Source organism: Vitis vinifera, chromosome 3 (genome assembly GCF_030704535.1).
Source record: "Vitis vinifera cultivar Pinot Noir 40024 chromosome 3, ASM3070453v1".
In the NCBI taxonomy this organism is placed as follows: Eukaryota; Viridiplantae; Streptophyta; class Magnoliopsida; order Vitales; family Vitaceae; genus Vitis; species Vitis vinifera.
The window spans coordinates 20,342,384-20,363,574 of record NC_081807.1 but is presented as its reverse complement, the minus strand read 5'-3'; the positions used below and the strand labels follow the sequence as shown (position 1 = coordinate 20,363,574).

General features: G+C 33.8%; 1 protein-coding gene across 1 annotated transcript in view; it reads left to right on the top strand.

Moving 5' to 3' along the window:
• The first annotated feature begins 17,170 nt into the window (after window positions 1-17,170).
• Window positions 17,171-21,191, top strand: part of LOC100248381 (cytochrome P450-like) — a 28,451-nt gene continuing 24,430 nt past the window's right edge. Inside the window, exons 1-3 of the mRNA XM_002266847.4 lie at window positions 17,171-17,598; window positions 19,489-19,666; window positions 20,776-20,883. Coding sequence (XP_002266883.1) covers window positions 17,474-17,598; window positions 19,489-19,666; window positions 20,776-20,883 — 411 coding nt within the window. The 5' untranslated portion in view covers window positions 17,171-17,473. The remainder of the gene's footprint in view (window positions 17,599-19,488; window positions 19,667-20,775; window positions 20,884-21,191) is intronic.

Genomic DNA, 21,191 nt, shown 5'->3' with positions numbered 1-21,191 from the left:
GTGAAAAGATCATGTTGTTGGGCCATGCCGCGGAGACCACTCACCAACTGCATCCAAGCACACAAGCAAGAAAAACAAAGTTATAAATCACACCACAAAGTTATCAGAATGACAAAGAACCTAGAAGCGCAAAAACAGTATATCGTTTCCACCATCTCGAACATCTTGGCTGAGGGTATTATAGTAGTCAAGCCGGGTGGAATCTGTTTCAGCTTATCTTCCAACTCCGCGTAGCTAAAAGGGCTAGCGGATGTACAAGTCGCGTCATTAACAAGATTCCCACCTGATGAGACGATAGAAGGCGACTCTTGTTCCGGATTCGGGGCCTCAACATTTACGGCCGGATGGTTCTCCCCGGGTGCAACCTCATCCGGGACCATCACCGGGGCGGCTGACGTCTCAGTTGCTATCTCTACTTCGCCCTCCTCCGGATGAGTGTCGTGGGCGGATGAACAACTAACTTCAATCTCTTGCTGACGATCTTGAAGCCGCCCGATGAGTCCGGATCTCAGATTGCGCGCCGAACGGGGCCTCTTTGAAGGTGGCCCCTTCACCAGAACAAGAGCCAGACGGTCCGGATCGTCAGAGGGCTGACTCTGACTTTCTGCCCCTGCTTCCTCCATCGGGGTCGCACAAACGGCCTCAGTTGCAGCAGCATCCTGATGGGGAGAACCGGGAATGTTTATAGACACAGCTTCCTTGGCCACAATAGCCAGGCGAGCATCCACCGACATGGAGGGCCCCGAATGGTTCAGCCCCACGACGTGTCCGGGGCCACTTGAAATAGAGTGGGGGGCAGGGTTCACTGGCTCCTCTATTATTACCTCCGCCGCATGAGTAATAGGCGGAGGAACAAATTCCTTGGGAGGAGTGGGCTCTTTCACTCCCTTCCCATTCTTCACCAGCTTCCTCTTTTTCGTTGGAGCTTTCAGTGGAGGGGAGGCTGCGCTTCTGTCCGGGAGCCTTCCGAAAAGTCCCCTCGTTTTTTCTCTTCTCCCTATCATCAAGGAGGGCTCGACGTTTCTCAGCATCGGCTTCTTTCACCTTCTGATAGATAGGAAGATCCTTCACAGTATAATGCTCCCCAGGCACTACCTCCTATGGCAGCTTCCTGGGGAGAATATTGATGACATATTCCTGAGACTCCTGGACGACCGCCATTAGATTCCGCGCAGAAAGCAGCGTCTTGTAGTGCCTCTCCTTGGCGTCTATCTCAAATAATTTGTTGAGACAGGCAAAAGACGCCTTTTCCACCCAATCCACGATGTGACCCATTTTTTCCGGACCTGCATTGGCAGCAACAAAGGATGAGAATATCGTCCGAAAAAATCAACAAAAGACAACAAAGTAAAAGCCGGACAAAAATGGCAAAGCAAACTTACCCGGAATCACTGAGGAGTAGTTTGGAGAGAAAGGCCTCGCCGGGTGCTTCGACCCCGCCCATGCACCCCGGACTACCACGAGTCCCTTCGCCCCTCTCTTCGTGGAGTCCGGCAGCTCCGTCACCAATTGAAGGGAGGGCAGGTGAGCGGACATGCTGAAGATGTCATTTTTTACCTTCTTCAGAGAATAAACAAAAAACACCTCCAGCAGCGTGAGGTCGAGGTTGTATAGCATGTTTATGATGCTGCATCCCATCAGCACCCGCACGATGTTGGGATGAATGAGGGCGGGGGGAATCTGGGTGAAATGGAGGAATTCCTTTAACAACACCGGCAGAGGGAACCGGAGCCCCGCGTTGAATTGTTCCTTTGAGAAGATGATGGCATCTTGTTCAGCTTTCTCAATAGAGACGACATCCTCCCCCTCATTCAGAAATTCCACGATTACGCCATTTGGGATACAGAATCGATCCCGAAACTCCTTTACGCTCAGTTTGTCTGTAGATTTCTCATGAGCGTCGCCGGCGCGGACAGATGAAGTAGTTTTCTGCTTTGAAGACATTTTTTAGCCCGAGGTTGAATCGAAACCTACATGCAAAAAGTGCAACAGTCAAACACAGCAATCCAAAAACTCGCAAACCCTAAACAATACCAACACTCAGAAAACCTCGCACCACCAATGTACCCATCCCAAAATCCTTGACTTTACCCCAACAAGAAACCCCCAACCCACAAGAAACGCAGGGGGGCAATCGAAACCCTTAAAACAAACCAGCAACAAACCAACAACACCAAAGTGCAGAAAAGAGAAGAACAAGGCACGAGGAATACGTACCGAATGTAAGAGAAAAGCAAGGGTTGCAAATCGCAAGGCAAACACCGTCAAAACGCAACAAATCACCGTCAGGAAATTCTAGGGTTTCACTCAGAAAAAGCAGAAGGAATAAGAAGCAAAGGTACGCACAAGGTTGAAGAAGAAAGCAATCTCAGAAAAAACGCAGTAGGAAAAAAGCAACAGTGGGCACAGTATGCTATTTATAAGGAGACAGCCCCTCGGAAAGCCAAACGCCCAACAAACGCCATCATTAAAACGACATGCTGCCTGGGAATACCCAGAGTCGGCGGCTCATCATAAATGCCTTTTTGGCTCCTGCACCCCCACTCGCCACGTGGCCCAACCAGACAAAAAGTCGATTTCGGTTTCAAAAACCAATTATTTTTTAACCCGCCCATTTTTGCTCGGGCAAAATAGGCAAGTTAAAAAGGGGGGCATTGTAGGGACCCCTCCCTCCGACAGCACGTGGCACGCATCTTACAGTGACACATGGCACGCATTGTCATTCGGGTCACCCTCATCCGGATCTTCCTATAAAACACACATGGCATGCTTTTCCGGACTACCTCAAGGAAGATCAAACGACACTTATAAATATATCATCCGGACGACTCACACAATACATCCGGATGATCAACATATGTCATCCGGATAAAGTGGTCCGGATCATTGACTGAAGTAAGCAAGTCTCACACGTTACCACAACAGCCTGTCATGGCCCACATTCCGGCGCCTGCAGGGTGAGAGGACAAGATGAAGTGACAACAAGTCACTTCCTATGATCATTCCGCATGGTCACTTCCCACGATCTCTAACAGCCGCATCACCTGCCACGATCCCTATCAGCCACCTGTAGGGTGATGATGGCCATGCTGCCATCTAATGTCATCATGACAACATAAAATATCTCCCCACCATTAATAAGAGGAATAGTATTCCTGGCACTATATATAAACCTTCACACGAAGAGGAAGGTAATCTCCTAAGAGCTAGCAAAAGGCCAACTGATTTATATCTCCCTCTCTAACCATGGCTAACAAAACCATCGGAGGGTGCGTTTGGACACCCTGTCCGGATGCCTTTTGCAGGTATAACGACTGAATCAAGAACCTTTGTGTGTTGAGGTCGCGTGTCTTTCCATTTGGCAACTACGTGGAGCACCAGGAGCGCGAGATATCAACAACCTTCATCACATCACATGTAATTCATTTTTCAAAATGAACTTAATAATTAAGATTTTGTTTAAAAATAATAGTAACTCTTATAAAATATAAGAATTTTTAATGGCTTCTAAAAATTATTTTAAGTTCATCAAATATTTTATATAAAAATTATTATTCTTTTTTGTTTTCTAAAGAAAATATATATATATATATATATGTTAGGAATTTGAGGCAAATCCAAACTATGGTAATCACCCTGGGGGGGTAAATAGGGTGATGGTCTCTTTTTCACAAATTTAAATTATGCAAAAATAAGAGAAAATTATATGCAAATATATAATAAACAAAATAAACACAATTGCATATAATTTAAAAGAGTTAGGGAAGAGAGAGTGCAAACACGAGAATTTATAGTGGTTCGACACTTCCTTGCCTACATCCACTCTCCTCAACCTCCTAACTGAGTAAGGGTTCCACTATCTTGAAGCTTCAACCAAACTTCCAATCTCTTTACAATTGGATTATGGTTCCAATTCACCATCTTGGACTTTTGGCTCCAAGCACTCTTTACACTTCTTCAAGAGATATCTCTCTCTTGAATAACCTCTCAAGTGATACCCCTCACTTGAGAAATTTCCTCACAAAGATATACAAATAATGATCTCACAAAAATCCTAGTAATAGAATTTTAGGCTCAAAGATAAAAGAAAAACTATGATTGAATGGTACACTAAAGATATGCAAGTTATGAAACAATGGTGCACTCAAAAACACTCTTCCAAGGCTCAAATATAATCAAGAATGATTTGGGAAGGTTAAGTTCATGAAACAATGAAGATTGGAGCCTTTTTATAGAAGAAAAAAGTCAAACTAGCCGTTAAGGGTTCGACCGGTTGACTAACCGTTAGGAAAAGTGACCGTTGGGTCTCAACCGGACCTCAACCGAACCTTGACCGGACCTTAACCGGTTGAGGTTCAACCTTGACCGGGAAGAGAAGGTCACTGGGAGAGAGAGAAACTTTTTGGCCTCCCTCAACCGATCCTCGATCGGTTGAATCTGTTGAGCCATTTTTTTAGCTCAACACAACCTTTTTCAACTTAAAACCTTTTAACACAAGTTTGAAAATCATTTAACACAAGGTTTTAGTTGAAAATATGAAATCATCCAATTTTTAAGATATTTAAAACAATATTACTCTTGGATGATTTTGGTGCATAAATAAATAATGAAATGCATGAAAGTCCTAGTGCACCAACAACCTTACAAAGAGATCTTAAAAAGCTTTGGTCTTGAAAAACTCTTCTCTTTGAGGTGGTCTTCTTCTTCATGATTTCTCCTTGGCTTAATTTGTCTTTGTGATTGCCACTTTGGAAATCATCTTGCCTAATCACACTTGAAATATGATTATTAGTTCTAAACCTTGTTTTGTTATCATCAAAATCAAGATTAACCAAACCAATCCCAAGCCACTAAAAAAGCAGACAAAAAAAAAACTTATGAAAATGGAGTCAATTAATTAATCAAGATAAATATATATATATATATATATATATATATTTTATGGGCTTATATATATATATATATATGAAAAAACTTATATCCAATAACGTAACATCTCGAATGAATGATTTTTAAAAATTATAATATAAGAATTAAATAAAATTGTCAATACATAAAATGTTCTAACAAAATATATATATTGACCTATTGATATCAATCAACATAATTAAAATAAACTTGTTATTAATAGTTTTAATTTAATTATATTGACAGATATCAATAGGTTACTTTTAGGTGAATAGAAAAAACCAAATATTTTGACTCGGATTTGATTTTTAAATCCTTTAAATTCACTTTTGTAATAACAATTTATCACAATTAATTTGTTTGATAAAATAAATAAAAATTTATTTTCAAAGAATATGACTCACTTTAAGTTATTTATTATATCTTCAAATAATTTTATTTTATTGTTTATTGACATTTTTCCTCCTTTTTTTATTGTTTATTATATTAAATGTGTTTTCTAAATTAAAAAATTATTTCACTATCTTAGAAAAATATTAGTTTGATTCCATTGCAATGAACTGGTTTGAAATAAAATGTCTCTCTCTTTGACTTGAAATAATTAATGCATAAAAAATAATTAAAAAAAAAGTCCTTTAGAAACTATTCCCTTGAGGCATAATCATTTGATGGAGGATTTTGATGGATCATGGGTTTGGTGACACCTTGGGTTTAGTCTCCTCAGCACACTTGGATGATCTCGGATACCTACCTCCTTTACATTTCACACCCAGACATTCCACTCTCGATGCCTTCATGCTTATATCTATCCTATTAGAGTTTGACCGGTATTTTCCTTCTTTTGGCTCATACATTTCACGATGACACATGACCTCACACCTTACTCTCTGGATTAGGGAAGGATGTAAACCAATCCTCGACTTCCCTAGTCGAGCTTTCATGTACCTTTTGGACTTTGAGTTCAATATTTTCCATGATAACATGGCTTAACATATTACAATTTTTTTTTTAGTGACGATGCTTTCATTTTGACAATTAACATGTTGAGTTTTAACTTACTTGCATTTTGCATTTTGTGTATTAGTCATCATTATTTTTTTGTCCACCAATCCGTTTTGTTTGTCAGCACGGTATCTCAATACATGGTCATGTTTGGCATTCCCATTTGAGGTTGGACATCTTCATTACATGGTTGATGAACATATCCCAAAGTATAGCAGTTCTTGTAACATTCCACATCTCAATCTTTTCACCAGCACATACTGGGGCATACCCCCCTTGTTTGAGTTCATTAGACCTTCAGCAAGTTTCATTACCTTTAGACATAGTTGTCGACCCTTACGAGGCTCATATTGGGGCATACCCCCTTCTTTGAGATCACCAGATCTTTAGTAGACTTTATTGCATTTTGATCTAGTTGTCGATTCTTATAGGTTGTCATACTAGGGAATATCCTCTTCTATGTCAAGTATGTTTGCATCGCTATCTCCAATATCCTTTGGTTTTGAGTCATTTGGTCGGATCATCATCATGTCAGTTCAGTCTTATCTTTAGCATAGACCACACCTTATATGATTGGTCACATTTTTGTCTTTTCCTTGGTTTTAGATGATTTCGATCATGGTGACCACGTCCTGTCTATTTTAGGTGATTTCAGTCATTGAGGTTGCGTTCCATCTTTCCTTCTGTTTTAAGTGATTTCGGTCATGGTGAACGCATCCCGTTCTTTCCTATAGTTTGGTGATTCCGATCATTACGAGCGCGTCTCATTCATTCCCATATGTTTTAAGTGATTTCAGTCATGGTTACCGCGTCCCGTCTGTTTTAGGTGATTTCGGTCATTACAACCGTGTCCTGTTCTTTTCTTCAGTCTGGTGATTTCTATCATGGTGACCGTGTCCCGTTCATTCCTTTAGTTTGGTGATTTTAGTCATGACGACCGCGTCCTCTCTATTTTAGGTGATTTCGGTCATGACGACCGCATCCAGTTTGTTTTAGGTGATTTCAATAATAACGACTGCGTCCCATCTGTTTTAGGTGATTTCGGTCATGACGACCGCGTCCTTCTGTTTTAAATGATTTCGGTTACGACGACAACATCTCATCTGTTTTATGTGATTTCGGTCATTGCGACGATGTCTCATCTATTTTAGGTGATTTTGGTCATTACGATCTCGTCCCATATGTTTTAGGTGATTTCAGTTATTACGACCGTGTCCTATCCTTCGTATGTTTCAGGTGATTTCGATCATTGAGACCACGTCCCATCTGTTTTAGGTGATTTTAGTCATGGCGATCGCGTCTCGTCCTTCATATGTTTCAGGTGATTTATGTCATTGCGATCACGTCCTATTTATTTTAGGTGATTTCAGTCATGGTGATCGCATCCCGTCATTCCCATCTATTTTAGGTGATTTCGGTCATGGCGATTACGTCCCATCTATTTTAGGAGATTTCGGTCATTGCGACCGCGTCCCATCTGTTTTAGGTGATTTCGGTAATGGCAACCGCATCCCGTCCTTCGTATGTTTCAGGTGATTTCGATCATTGCGACCGTATCTCATATGTTTCAGGTGATTTCAGTCATGGTAATTGTGTCCCGTCCTTCATATGTTTAAGGTGATTTTGGTCATTATGACCACGTCTCATCTGTTTTAGGTGATTTCGGTCATGGTGACCGCATCCCATCCTTCGTATGTTTTAGGTGATTTCGGTCATTGCTACTGCATCCCATCTGTTTTAGGTGATTTCGGTCATGGCGACCACGTCCTGTCATTCATATGTTTCAGATGATTTATGTCATTGTGACCACATCCCGTATGTTTTAAGTGATTTCAGTCATGGTGACCGCATCCTATCCTTCCCATCTAGTTTAGGTGATTTTGGTCATGGTGATCACGTCTCATATGTTTCAAGTGATTTCGGTCATTGTGACCTCATCCCATCTGTTTTAGGTGATTTCGGTCATGGCAACTGTGTCCCGTCCTTCGTATGTTTTAGGTGATTTCAGTCATTGTGACCATGTCCCATATGTTTTAGGTGATTTCGGTCATTATCACCGCGTCCCATTTGTTTTAGGTGATTTCGGTCATGGCGACCGCGTCCCATTCTTTCCATATGTTTTAGGTGATTTCGGTTATTGTAACTATATCACGTTCCTTTCTTCAATCATGACAACCACGTCCCATATGTTTTTGATGATTTCAGTCTTTGCAACCGTGTCCCATTCTTTCCTTTAGTTTGGTGATTTCGGTCATGACAACCGTGTCTCGTCTGTTTTAGGTGATTTCAGTAATTGCGACCACGTCCCATCCTTTTTCCTTATTTTAGTGATTATGATCATTACAATTGTATTCCATCCATTCCTTTAGATTTAGGTGATTCCAGTCTTTGCACACCTTGTCCTCACAACTTCATATTTCATCATACTTCATATAGTACATGTATGGTTTTTCCCTTTGTATGCATTTGTTCATGTGCTCCTTGGTGGTTCGACCACTATTCGACTTCGACATCGATTTCGAGCCACTTTTGGAGACTTTTGGGAGGAAGTCTAGATCCATGGTGTAACTTTAAAGGCACCTTAGGAGTTTTCGTTCTTACTCTTTTTGTTGGATTTTAGAGTCCGTTTGTTCTTGTTTTGGTTTAAGAGAGCCTGTGTCATACTGAGACAAATTTGGTGGTCTTTCTTTTTCTTCGGCAAAGCCCACTTCATTTCGCTTGTATATACACTCACTTTACTCATAGACTCTACCGAAGATGCCCATATTTGTAGATCACAAAATTTGTCCTAATTTTATTTTTACATTCATTTTTAGTCCAATTTTACTCTTAAAATTAAATCCCGATTACTGAATTGTTTGGTCTACTTATACCTTTTAATTCTTAGTTTTTATTATTTTTATTTTTATTATTATTATTATTATATTCTATTATATTATATTTATTTTTTTCTTTTCCCTTTCCTTTCCCATCTCTCGTCCTCTTTTTCCTTATCCTACCCACTCGACCTACTCCCCTTACCTATTCCCTTCTTCTACATGTCTAAACCACTCCTCATACTCCCCTTGAACTTCCCTTTTTTGATTTTTTTCTTTTCTTTTACTCTCATCTCTTCATTCCCCCCCCCCCCCCTAGGATTTCTCTCTCTATTCTTCCTCTTCTGGCTGCCCCCCGACACCCACACACACGACCGAGAACCCAGATGTTTCTTCCACTCTCCTTTTGATTTTTCTTTTGCTTTTTTTTTTGGTTCCTTTTCTTTTTCACTTCCTCTTCTTTTTCTTATCGACCACTGCCACTTTCAGAGACATTCTCCACACCCACACGACCCCCCTTCTCTCCCTCATCTTATTCCAATTTTTTTTTTTTTTTTTACTCTTTCTTTTATTTTATTTCATTTTTTTTCCTCAAAAGCCCGTCAATCTTTCACGTCGGCCGTCACCATCTCCACTACCGGCGACATGTCGTCGACACCACTTCCAATGACCACCCTTTCCACCTATCTCGCACCTCACCACTCTCTCCCATTCTGTTATATTTTTATTTTATTTCTTTTATTTTTATTTTTTTCCATCTCAACACATTGCCACCCAAAACACACTGCCTCTCCTTTCGAGGTATTCGAAAATTATGTAAGATTATTTTGTGTTTTTTTATTATTTAAAATTTAATGTAATCTTATTTTATTTTTTATTTTTTTATTTCAATAATATTTGTTTATGAGATTTTGATTGATGAATTAATATAAAATTTGAGCTTTGGTAGATTACATTAAATTTGGGTTATTTTTGTTTTTACATAAGCCCATTATGCAATTCTGTTGGTTGAGTACGGATTTATAACATGTGTAGCACGGAATTTCATGGAAGAAAGTGAGACTCGAAAAGTTGTAGGAAGATATTGAACTTGTTGTAAGCTTGTTTGGATACATGTTTTATTTCCCACTATTATTTGATTTTTGTAAATATTTGTTTGTATATATTTATTGAGTGTATACAGAATTGGATATCGAACAAACCAAAAATTTTATTTAAATAAGAGGAATAATTCAATAAATATTTTTTAATAAAACAATAATTTTAAGATATTCTTCTTAATAAAAGAAAGTTTTTTATTAATAAAAAATCATAAAAATGTTTTTAGAAAAATCCAAAGTTTTTTTTGTTTTTAATAGAATTTAAAAAATTGTTTTTAATAACAATGGTTCAAAATTTTCTTTGTTTAATAAAAATTGTCCAAAAATTGTTTTGTAAATAAAGTTGTCCCAAAAATTAATTTTTAATAAAATTGTCCAAAAATATTTTTTTTAAATGAATTTTTTTCCTTAATTAAATGGAATTAAAAGTATTTTTTTGAAATAGAGGATTTAATTTTTTTTCTTTTTAATTAAAAATTCTTTGCAAATAAAGTTATGTCTTTTTAAATAATTTGTATAAATCACTTTTTTAAAATGAAAACAAATTGTAAATTTTTTTGTAAAAATATGTAAAAATAATTTTTGTTACCAAATTGAAATTTTGTAATAAATTCTTTTAATATAATAAGTGTAAATAACTTTTTTGAAAATTAAATACAAATGAAATTGAATCAAATCACTTGAAGAAAATATTTTGTAATAAATAAATTGAAATCACTCATTCAAAATTGTTTTTAATAAAATCCTTTGAAATTTTAAAAAAATTAATTTTTTTCAAATATTTTTTTTTAATTAGTTCAATAAATCATTTTGCATAATTATTTTATTATTTATTTTGTGTATTCTTATAATTAGATTTCATCATTATTTTTGTGTATATTGATTTTCACCATGACTTGTACATACTCATTTGCATAATTTTTTTTTATATACATAATTAATTAATTAATTTTCACAATTCTCTTAACTCGTTTAGTAAAAGTCATACGTATACGGGCTTAGAGGGGTGTTATGGCTTAACACCGTGCCTTCCCAATAGGTAACTTGACCACCGAATCCAAATTCTGTTTTTACAAACATGTCTTTTCCAAATAAGAAGTCATACAAGTTTTCTTTCTTATTTGGTTTTCTCTCTTAAAAAAAATTAAAATAAGTGACGACTCCAAGTCTTTTTCTTAAAATCAATTTTTAACAAATAAATAAAAAGCGAGTCTCGTCATTCAAGTGGGGACGGATGTGGAAAACACAGGTCCACCGTAACATCCCGAATGAATGATTTATAAAAATTATAATATAAGAATTAAATAAAATTGTCAATACATAAAATGTTCTAACAAAATATATATATATATTGATCTATTAATATCAATCAACATAATTAAAATAAACTTGTTATTAATAGTTTCAATTTAATTATATTGACGGATATCAGCAGGTTACTTTTAGGTGAATAGAAAAAACCAAATATTTCGACTTGGATTTGATTTTTAAATCCTCTAAATTCACTTTTGTAATAACAATTTATCATAATTAATTTATTTGATAAAATAAACAAAAATTTATTTTCAAAGAATATGACTCACTTTAAGTTATTCATTATATCTTCAAATAATTTTATTTCATTGTTTATTGACATTTTTCTTCCTTTTTTATTGTTTATTATATTAAATGTGTTTTCTAAATTAAAAAATTATTTCACCGTGTTAGAAAAATATTAGTTTGATTCCATTGCGATGAACTGGTTTGAAATAAAATGTCTCTCTCTTTGACTTGCAATAATTAACGCATAAAAAATAATTTTAAAAAAAAAAGTCCTTTAGAAACTATTCCCTTGTCTCACCTGCCTAAAGCATCCTACGTACACTAAAATTTTCTCTCATTAATCAAATCAAAGTTCAAGATGAAACAACTCATTTATCATGATTAATGTGCCAAACTTCTTTGTCCACGCCAACCTCTTTCTCCTCAAGCATGATTAATATTGACAAAAATTAATTAAACATGTTTCATACAAAAATCTCTATCTATTTGGCAATACTAATTTACCACTAATTGGTGTTTAAACTTAAAAAAAAAATACTTTTGATAAACATTCGTGCAGAAAAGAATTTTTTGAAAACTTGTTCCGTAAAAAAGCTATTTTCAAAAACAAATATATGTTTGAAAGAATATTTAAAAGACTTTTACATTGTATATAAGTATATAATATATTTATAAAAAATGAATGAAAAAACTATTATGATAAATTTTTTTTATAACGACTTATTCTTCATTGAAGATTTTAGTTTGTTATTCACTAGACTGAAAAGTCACAAGTAAATTTTAAAAAGTTGAGTAAATGCAAGTTAGTAAAGTAGGATTGAATTGAAAGTTTTAATTAAGTTAAAATATCTCAATTAATTTTTAAAAAAAATTAAATTGAAAATTTAAAAAGAAAAATATTTCCAAATAATGAAAATATTTTGGAAAATAATTTTAAATTGGGGATTTAAATTTAAGAATTTAAAAAAAAAATTAATCTTTTAAATTTAAAATATGAAAATTTTCCAAACCTTTTAAAACTCTTAAATTTATAAATTATTTTTAGTAAAATAAGATTTTTAAATTGATTACAATTCCACTATTTTTTTTTTCTATATATATATCCCACCTAAATGTGGTTTTTGGGAACATATGAAAGAAACTCACTCTAACTTGTTCTATCATTCCCAATATCTCTTAAAGATTGTTACATCATAGATATGGATTAAATTGTAAGTTGTGAAAAGTAAGCTTACTGGGTAAAACAAGCAGGTAATTTTATATGACTCATGGTTTTTTATCTCGTATCCTTGCTTATTTGTTTATTTCACAACTTAAAATTTAATAAAATATTAAACTCTCTATTTAATATTTTTTTATACACACACCTATTCACCTCATTTGTTGTTATCCTATTGGACAATGGTTTGTCAAAAACTATCATATATACATGGGTTCTCAATCTCATTTTATTCTTAAAAACAATAAAAAGTGATTTCTAAGAACAATTTTGAAAAGCAATTTTGTAATATATGTTTGAAATCGTGTAGGATTGATATATATAAAATTAATTCAAAAAAAATCTCAAACACACAAGTTCTCGTCTAGAAGATCTTTATTTAAGCATCAAACTTTGAACATGTTTGTTGTGTTAGGTGAGACATTACTTTTAAGTTTACTAGTCAAGTAAGACAAAAATAAAAAGGATTTAAATTAAACAACTGATTTTTTTAATATATTTGTTGTATCAGAAAAAAATAGAATCTTTTGACTATAATCCATTATTGATTAACTTTTAGGTAGATTAGTCACGCCAAGTCATAGAGAAAGAGATCTAAACCTACTAATGGAATATACAAGATTCTTTAATAAAAAAAATATATATCCTATCCAATTGGTAAAATATTAGACTTTTGATATGTATAGTACCAAAAATGTATCCTTCCGTATAATCAGACCCTTCTTTTATATATTATTTTTATTCTATGAATTTTTTATATGTTAATAATGATGAAATAAAAAACAAAAAAAAAGAATTAAAAGCCAAGAATCAAACAGGAAATGCTACATAAATCCCTTTAACCCCTTCCACTCCATGAAATTCACTTATGGCCAGATGGAAAATTTTCATTTGGTAGAAATGTAGAGACATGGTTGCAATCTTGGGGAAGAAGTCATAATTAGAGTAGGAATTGATAATAGTGAAATTGAATTCAAAGTTCAAAGTTCAAAGGACAAGACCGCCCACGTTTCTATTGACTCATTCTCATATTCCGAAATGTCACTCTCAAGCTCACATGTTCTCTTGCTTAACTGATAGGAAGCATGTTTTGACTGTCTTCCTCGACATCCAAACCGCTACCCCTTTTCATATTCATTCGGGTATTGTGACTTGGGCTTTTGAGTTTTTTCACTTGGGTTTGGGCTGGCCCGGTTCGGAATTTTTGGATAAACCCTAATGAGAGTGACTTTGAACTTGGTTGGGACTTGCTCATGGACTCCCCCTAAGCCACACCACTTCCTTTGAGAATATAATTAGGTGTTTCGGGTTTAGGGTTTGGATTGAGCTTGGGTTCGTGAAGTTTTTGGATAAGCCCAAAAGAAGGTGACTTTGAATTTGGGCTGGGCCTGTCTCATGGGCCCTAACTCCCTTAGCCACTTTTTGATGGATCTTCACTCCTCGTTTGAGAATGGGATTTGGGCTCTTGGGTTTTGGGTTTGGATTGGGATTGGGATTGGGATTGGGTTCACTCACGATATTTTTGAAGTTTTTGGATAAATCCAAAAGAGTGGGACTTGGCCCATTTGGGTTTTGGACTTTGGGTATGGTTTCCATGATTTTGAAGTTTTTGCATAAACCCAATTGAAAGTGATTTAAAATTTGGGCTTATTCTAGCCCATGGGCTCTACTTAGCCCCACTTTGCATAATGTACTTTTAATCCCTTTCTAAATATAGTTTAAAATTTTTGTTTCTTCTACAATTAATCAATTCTCTACATTTCTAAATTTATATCTTTATCTTTATCTTCAATGGCAATTGAACAATAAAAGACATAAAATTTTCTAAGTTTAGCACTTACTTTAAGAGAAGTTTTTATTTTTAATTTAGAACATTATTCATTTTAACCAAATTTCACCTTAATAATTTAAATGAATTTATTTAGAATATTGTTTTCCATTTCTTAAAATAAAATATGATGATAACTCCCAAAATGATATTTTAATGATAGTAAGAATTCTTTAAGATTTATATTAAAAAGATCATGATTTTTAAAACTATTTAAAAAATTTTGAAATATTAAAAAATATTTACTATCTCAAATTTTAATAATTTTTAAAGATATATATATATATATATATATATATATATATATAGAGAGAGAGAGAGAGAGAGAGAGAGAGTTAGAATGTTTTATATAGAAGTTAGCATTATTTTTTATTTTTAAAAATAAAAAATAGGATACCAATCAAAAGTACTTCATGGATTTATTATCAAAATTGTCATGTGACACTAACTTAATTTAGTATATTTTGATATCTATAATCTAAGATTAAATAGATAAATTAGATAATTAAATTTATTATCTACTTTGTTATGTGAGGTTAACCCACTCATCCTAGTGTGTGTATATATGGATTGTTGAAGAAGACTATGACATATAAATAATTTCAAGTATAATTCCCATATTGAAAGTTTGGGTTATTTTTCACATTTAGAGATTATTTTACTTATTATAATTTAATATTTCAAAAAAATGAAATTTAGCGATGACACGATTACCTTTTTTGGAAGGATAATATACAAAATTGGATTTTTCTAACATATCCTAAGAGCAATAAACCAATTAAACTTGCACTTTCTTTTTTGGCCTACACATTTGTTTTGCACTTTTATTTGATAAGAAAAGAAAAAATATATATTAAGAAAAATATATTTTTTTATATTTAAATATATCATTAAAAAAATATATAAGAAAATAAAATATAATTAAAATTAGTTAGAAACTCGTGCATTATAGAACTCTTAACATAAAATAATTAAAATAAATAAAATAAATATGAAATAATAGTAACAATGATTTATTAACTTTAAATCCATTTTTTTATTTTTCTTCATTTTCTATATTTTTCTTCTTTATTTTCTTTCTTCCATACTTTCCTATAATTTTCTTGAAATCAAATATAACCTTAAGAAAAAAAATAGGGAGAAAAAAAAAGAAGAAAATGAAAAAAGAAAAAGACTTAAATTTACATTTATTTCACTTATTTTTTCATTTTAAAATTAAATAATTTAAAATATATACGTATGTTTTTTTTATGAATTAATAACCTCACTCGAATAATAATTTTTTTATAATTCCGCAATGTATTAAATTAATAACCTATCTTAGAGATCCTTAAAGACATAAGAAAGTATAAATTATCATAAATGAAATGCATAAAAAATAGAAAACAAAATTTATAATAAAATATTGAGTAACTTTTTATGATGTCAATTTTCTCAATTTTTTTTTATATATATAAAATATGCATCTAAAATTATATGTGCTTTTTTATACCTAAATTGTATTCAACCTCATCTTTAATTTTTTGCAATGTAATAAACCAATAATCCGATTAGGATAATAATTTCTCCTAATCCTAATAGCATTATTTTATTTGAGTTTTATTGAGATTTTAATTCATTTTAATTATATTTATTTTTTAAATATATATTATTTTGATAGTAAATCAAATATGAAGAAATATTTTTTTTCTTTATTAAGTACTTTGTGGAAGACAACATATCCAGTGAATTTTTATTGAGATTTTGGTTAAAAGACTTGAAATATTCTTAAAATTTGAAAAATAACATCCTTTCTTTTTATCTTTTTTTAAAAACTAAACCAATTTTTTTATTTTATTTTATTTTATAATTTTACCCTTTCTTTATGTCAACAAACATTACCCCTCGTTCCAAATTCATTTTACTCCCATTCTAATTCCTAACTCTCTCCCATTCTCTCACAGTTTGCCCCCTCAAGAGATAAAGACTCACTAAGGAAATAAAATTAACTGTAAAAATCCTTTTATCTTTCTTTCTTCTGCAAGATCGTCATTCTCAAATTTTGCCGTAATTTTTTGTTGGGTTTTTGCTATTGTTTTTTTATTAGAAATATTTGCAATTATTTTTAGTTTATATATTTTTTTTTGAATTTAGGGTTTGCAATTTAACCTTATTTTTTTAAAAATCAAACTTAACTTTCGTATAATTAAGGTGAACACCCTTAATGAAAAATAAAAAATAAAAAAGTGAAAATGAAAAATATTATAAGGTGAAATGAATATAATGAAAAAAAAAATGAGAACATGATTTTTGTTTTTTTAGGCAATGTAGTTTGGGTGAATATGAACAAAAATGAAAATAAGTTATTTGGAAGATAAGAGAGTGGATGGAGCATTAGGAAATGACAAAGAATTTTTTCAAAATAAAGTAAATTAAAAATATAATGAATGTTCATGAAATGAGAAAGAAGGAAAGTTTCAACTCACATTTATAGATGAAGTCATGTAGCGAGAGGGAGTATGCTCGGATCGTGGCAAAGAAAAAAAAAAGTTTGAAAGATATGAGTAGGTAAAAAATGAAATTAATAAAATAAGTAGAAAGATGTGTTTTTGGAGGGAAACAAATCAAAAGGGTAAAAGACTCCAAATTAGATTATTTTTCAATAAAATTAAGAAGGAAGTCAATCTTGCAATTTTACTATTATTTTGGCCTAGCTGACCAAATAACCCATTTTTATTATTAGACTCAATCGAAAGACCCATAGTGGAATTGCATACAAAATTCAAAGAAAATGAGAAAAGAAAGGTAGGCATAACCACAAGAAGAGCACTTCGGTAATGGTTAGGTGCGTCTCACACACAAGCCATGAAATGATTGGGTGAGGAGGGCTCGGTGGAATTCCTGCGTCATCCTCCAATCTATGGGTCCCAGATGTTTTTTCTTTTGTATTTACATCCAATCGTGTTGGTATGCCTGTGATGGGTGTGAAAGACAACTGCTGTGATTTGAGCATGCGTCAAGTGGATATATCATATATGTTTTGGGTCACTACTACTGGGTGTGGAATCTGAGTTGGGCAATGGCTACATGTGTGTTGTTGCAGCATTTTCATGTGAGTGATAGCTGTTTCTCAAGAACCCCTTATTTGCAGTCTTCTAGAACTTCTCAGCTTTCGAAGCTCAGGCCTGGTGGGTCTTCAATCAGGTAATACTTTGTGTTTGGGTGGTGGGAAAATGGAAGAAAACAGGAGGATTTTTTGCGTTATATGACGGTTCTTGGTGCCTTGGTTTACCGAAAATGGAAAAAAAAAAAATTCCCAATTAAGCAGAATAGTTGGTTGTCCATTATTAATAGGCCCAGGAGTTGATGCTTAAGGGGTATTAAATCAGGTAATCCTGTGTTTGGATGGTGTGAAAATGGAGGAAAACAGAAGGATTCTTTGAATTACATGATGGTTCTTGGTGCTTTGGTCTACTAAAAATGGAAAAAACGATACCCAATTAAGCAGAATAGTTGGTAATATTCGACCAAGAAGTTCAAGTCTAAAGGGTATTAAATCCGGTATTCTGTTTTTTAGATGGTGGGAAAATGGAAGAAAACAATCGAATTTTTTAGCAGTGATGGTTCTTTTTGTTTTGGTTGACTAGAAATGGGGGAAAGAAGAGGATACCCAGTTAAGCATTAGAGCAGGTTCTATTAGGCCCAGAAGTCGAAGTCTAAAGGTCTCAATTAGGAGACCCTGTGTTTGGGTAGTGGAAAAATGGATGAGAGCAGTAGGGCTTTGACTTACGTGATGGTTTTTGTTGGTTTGGTTTACTAGAAGCGGAAAATTAATGATTTCCAATTTATAGGCCCACTTAGTTGTGTTTGGCCCAGAAGCTGAAGGAAAGGCTTTCTATCAGGTAACTCTGTGTTTGGGTGGTGGGAAAATGGAGGAAAATAATGCTGTTTTCAGTAACATAGTGGTTTTTATTATCTTTTTTGTTTTGTTGTCTTGAAACAGGACAAAACTGATGCCCAATTAAGCAAAACAGTTGGTTGAACTAGGTGCAGAAGTTGAAGTCTAGACGGCGTTCATAGGTTGGAAAATGGCTAAGATGGTAGAATCTAATAGAAGGGGATGATTGTGGCATAGACATATGTGTCTTTATGACACAATCAATAATTTGATTCTTTTGGGTAACATCATGGCTCTTGTTGTTGTAGTTTCCTAGGGCTAGACGTTCAAGTCCAAAGGGACCTCAATTAGGTAACCCTATGTTTGGGTGGTGAGAAAATGGAGGAAACAGTAGGATTTTTTAGTACTATCATGGTGTTATAGAAATGGGGAAAAAATAAAAGAAAAATGAAGAAAATCGGTGATACCAATTGAGCAAAATAATTTAGTTCTATTATGCCCAGAGATTCAAGCCTAAAGGGTCTTAAACTAGGTAACAATGGGTTTGGATGGTGGGAAAATTGAGGATAACCACTGGATTTTGGGCATCATCTTGGTTCTTCTTGTTTCGTTTCTTAATAATGGGACGAAAAAAAAAATGTCAACCCAATTAAGCAAAATTGTCAGTTTTATTAGGCACATTTGGATGTCGGTTAAAGAATTCTAGGGTCCCAATTGATAAATATCTGAGATGAGAAATCATTTCCTCCTTTTATTTTCTTGCATTTTTCTTTGAGCAACCAAATAGAGCTGGGACAGTTTTCTTTCATTGCTTCCATCTAATTGCAGAGAAAAGAATTGAGACTTTTCTTAGTCTGATATTTATTTTGCCTTGGCTTCCAAACTTCAAAAAATAAGTTGGCATACCTTATGTTTGGTTGCTGAGAAAACTAAGAAAGAGGAAAGTAAATTCAGCTGAGTATAAATTTTTCTTGGGTGGGAATTCTAAGCATAAAAAAATCTTTAATTTTCTCTTCTTTTGAGTTCTCTCAGAAACCAAACAGAGCATATGCAAACTAGGTTCAACAGAGTGGAGGTTTTCATCTTGGTTAATGAGAAGTCTAATATCTAAATTAATTTATTTCCTACTTTTTCCTTGGCAGCCTAAGAGTTACTAATTGGATTTGGGGCTAATTTGTTATTTGTTTCTCATATAGATGCCAATCCACTAGCACGGATAAACAGAAATCAAGAAATCTATTGGACAATGCGAGCAACCTCCTAACCAATTTTTTAAGTGGGGGAAGTATAGGGTCAATGCCTGTAGCTGAAGGTGCAGTTTCTGATCTTTTTGGTCGGCCTCTCTTCTTTTCACTGTATGATTGGTTCATAGAGGTACCATTTCTTTTCAGGAATGTATTCCTAATATTTCATTTGTGTATATTACACATGGCCCCTACTTGTTTAGTGGTAGATGCTTTGATGACTATGTTACTATTTGGTTGCCGATATAAGAGGAAAAGTACAAAAGAATAATAAATCTATAGTCTTATATTTTTGGTTGTGATAGGGCTCATTGGAAAACAAATCTTGACTTGATTTAGCTGATTGGTCATTGAAAACTTCATTGATTTCATCTGTTAGCGAAAGGGACATGAAAAATAGAACCTGGCTGGATAGGTCTGGGATGGTAGTGCCCATTTCTAACCAGTTCCGACAAAGTTTGCTAATGCTGGAGGGGAGCAACCCCACTTAATGATCAGTCTGCAAGTTCATTTAAATCAAACAAAATTTATCATAAACAAGGCTCATGCAGGGAAGCTTGCATGTGTTGTTCTTGCCAGGCTTTCCTGAGGGAAGCTACTAACCTTTCTGGTCTCTGGCACACCTCTCCTAATTGTTACCTATTTATCTGGTGTAATCCTTTTAGGGAGGATAATTTATATATTGTTGCCCTGTTCTGTTGTTAGGCATAGGTAGCATGATATCAATGTGTTTCAATTCTTCTAAATAAGAGACTCCACTGTGTTAATTCTACTTTCTACTTGTATTATGCTAATTTTGATCTCTGATTATAATTCAAATGCCATGTATTTGGCTATTGAGTCTCAAAATTTATCTTATATGTGATATGATAATCAAAAAGGAAGTTTGAACTTCCCATGGAACCCAGCTCAAAATGTATGATCTTGGATGCATTTTTCCCAAAGACCATAAATCTATTAGGTTTTGCTGTTATCCTGCCTGGGGTCTTTATAAATACGTAGAATTATTCCCTTTGAGTAGCATTGATAGAGTATAAATCCATGCCTGAAAACCAAAAAGTTGGAAAATATAAGGGTTTTGACATTTTTTGGTTTCTTTTCCTCCAGTTTCTTGGGTACCAGATGGAGGATTCATGAATTGTAGTCTCATTGTTCTATTTTTTTGCCACTCTTAATATTCTGAGTCTCCCCAATTCCATATCGTTTCATATCCTCTTTTATTTTGGTTTAATTTGGCAGCATGGCTCAGTGTATAAACTTGCTTTTGGGCCAAAGGCATTTGTTGTTGTGTCAGATCCCATTGTTGCAAGGCATATTCTTCGAGAAAATATCTTTGGTTATGACAAGGTATTATCTAATAATGTGCTTCTTTTTGCTGTTCTTTTTATTTCTCCCTTGCTTGCAGAAGATATTGCTTAATGTAGCTTTGTCTCATGGTTTTTGCCATGTTTTATTGTTTGGACTTGACATTTTTTTCTAAAAAAAAATGTGGGTTAAATAGATCATGCTCTTGGCTTGATGTTGTATGTGTTATTCTACAATGTCAACATATATCTCCTGAAATGTTTATCCAAAAATTTTCATGTTTTGCTAGTAATTTCTGCATTCTTTTTGGATCCATATTCAATATTTACTTGATATCTTTCTCAATGACT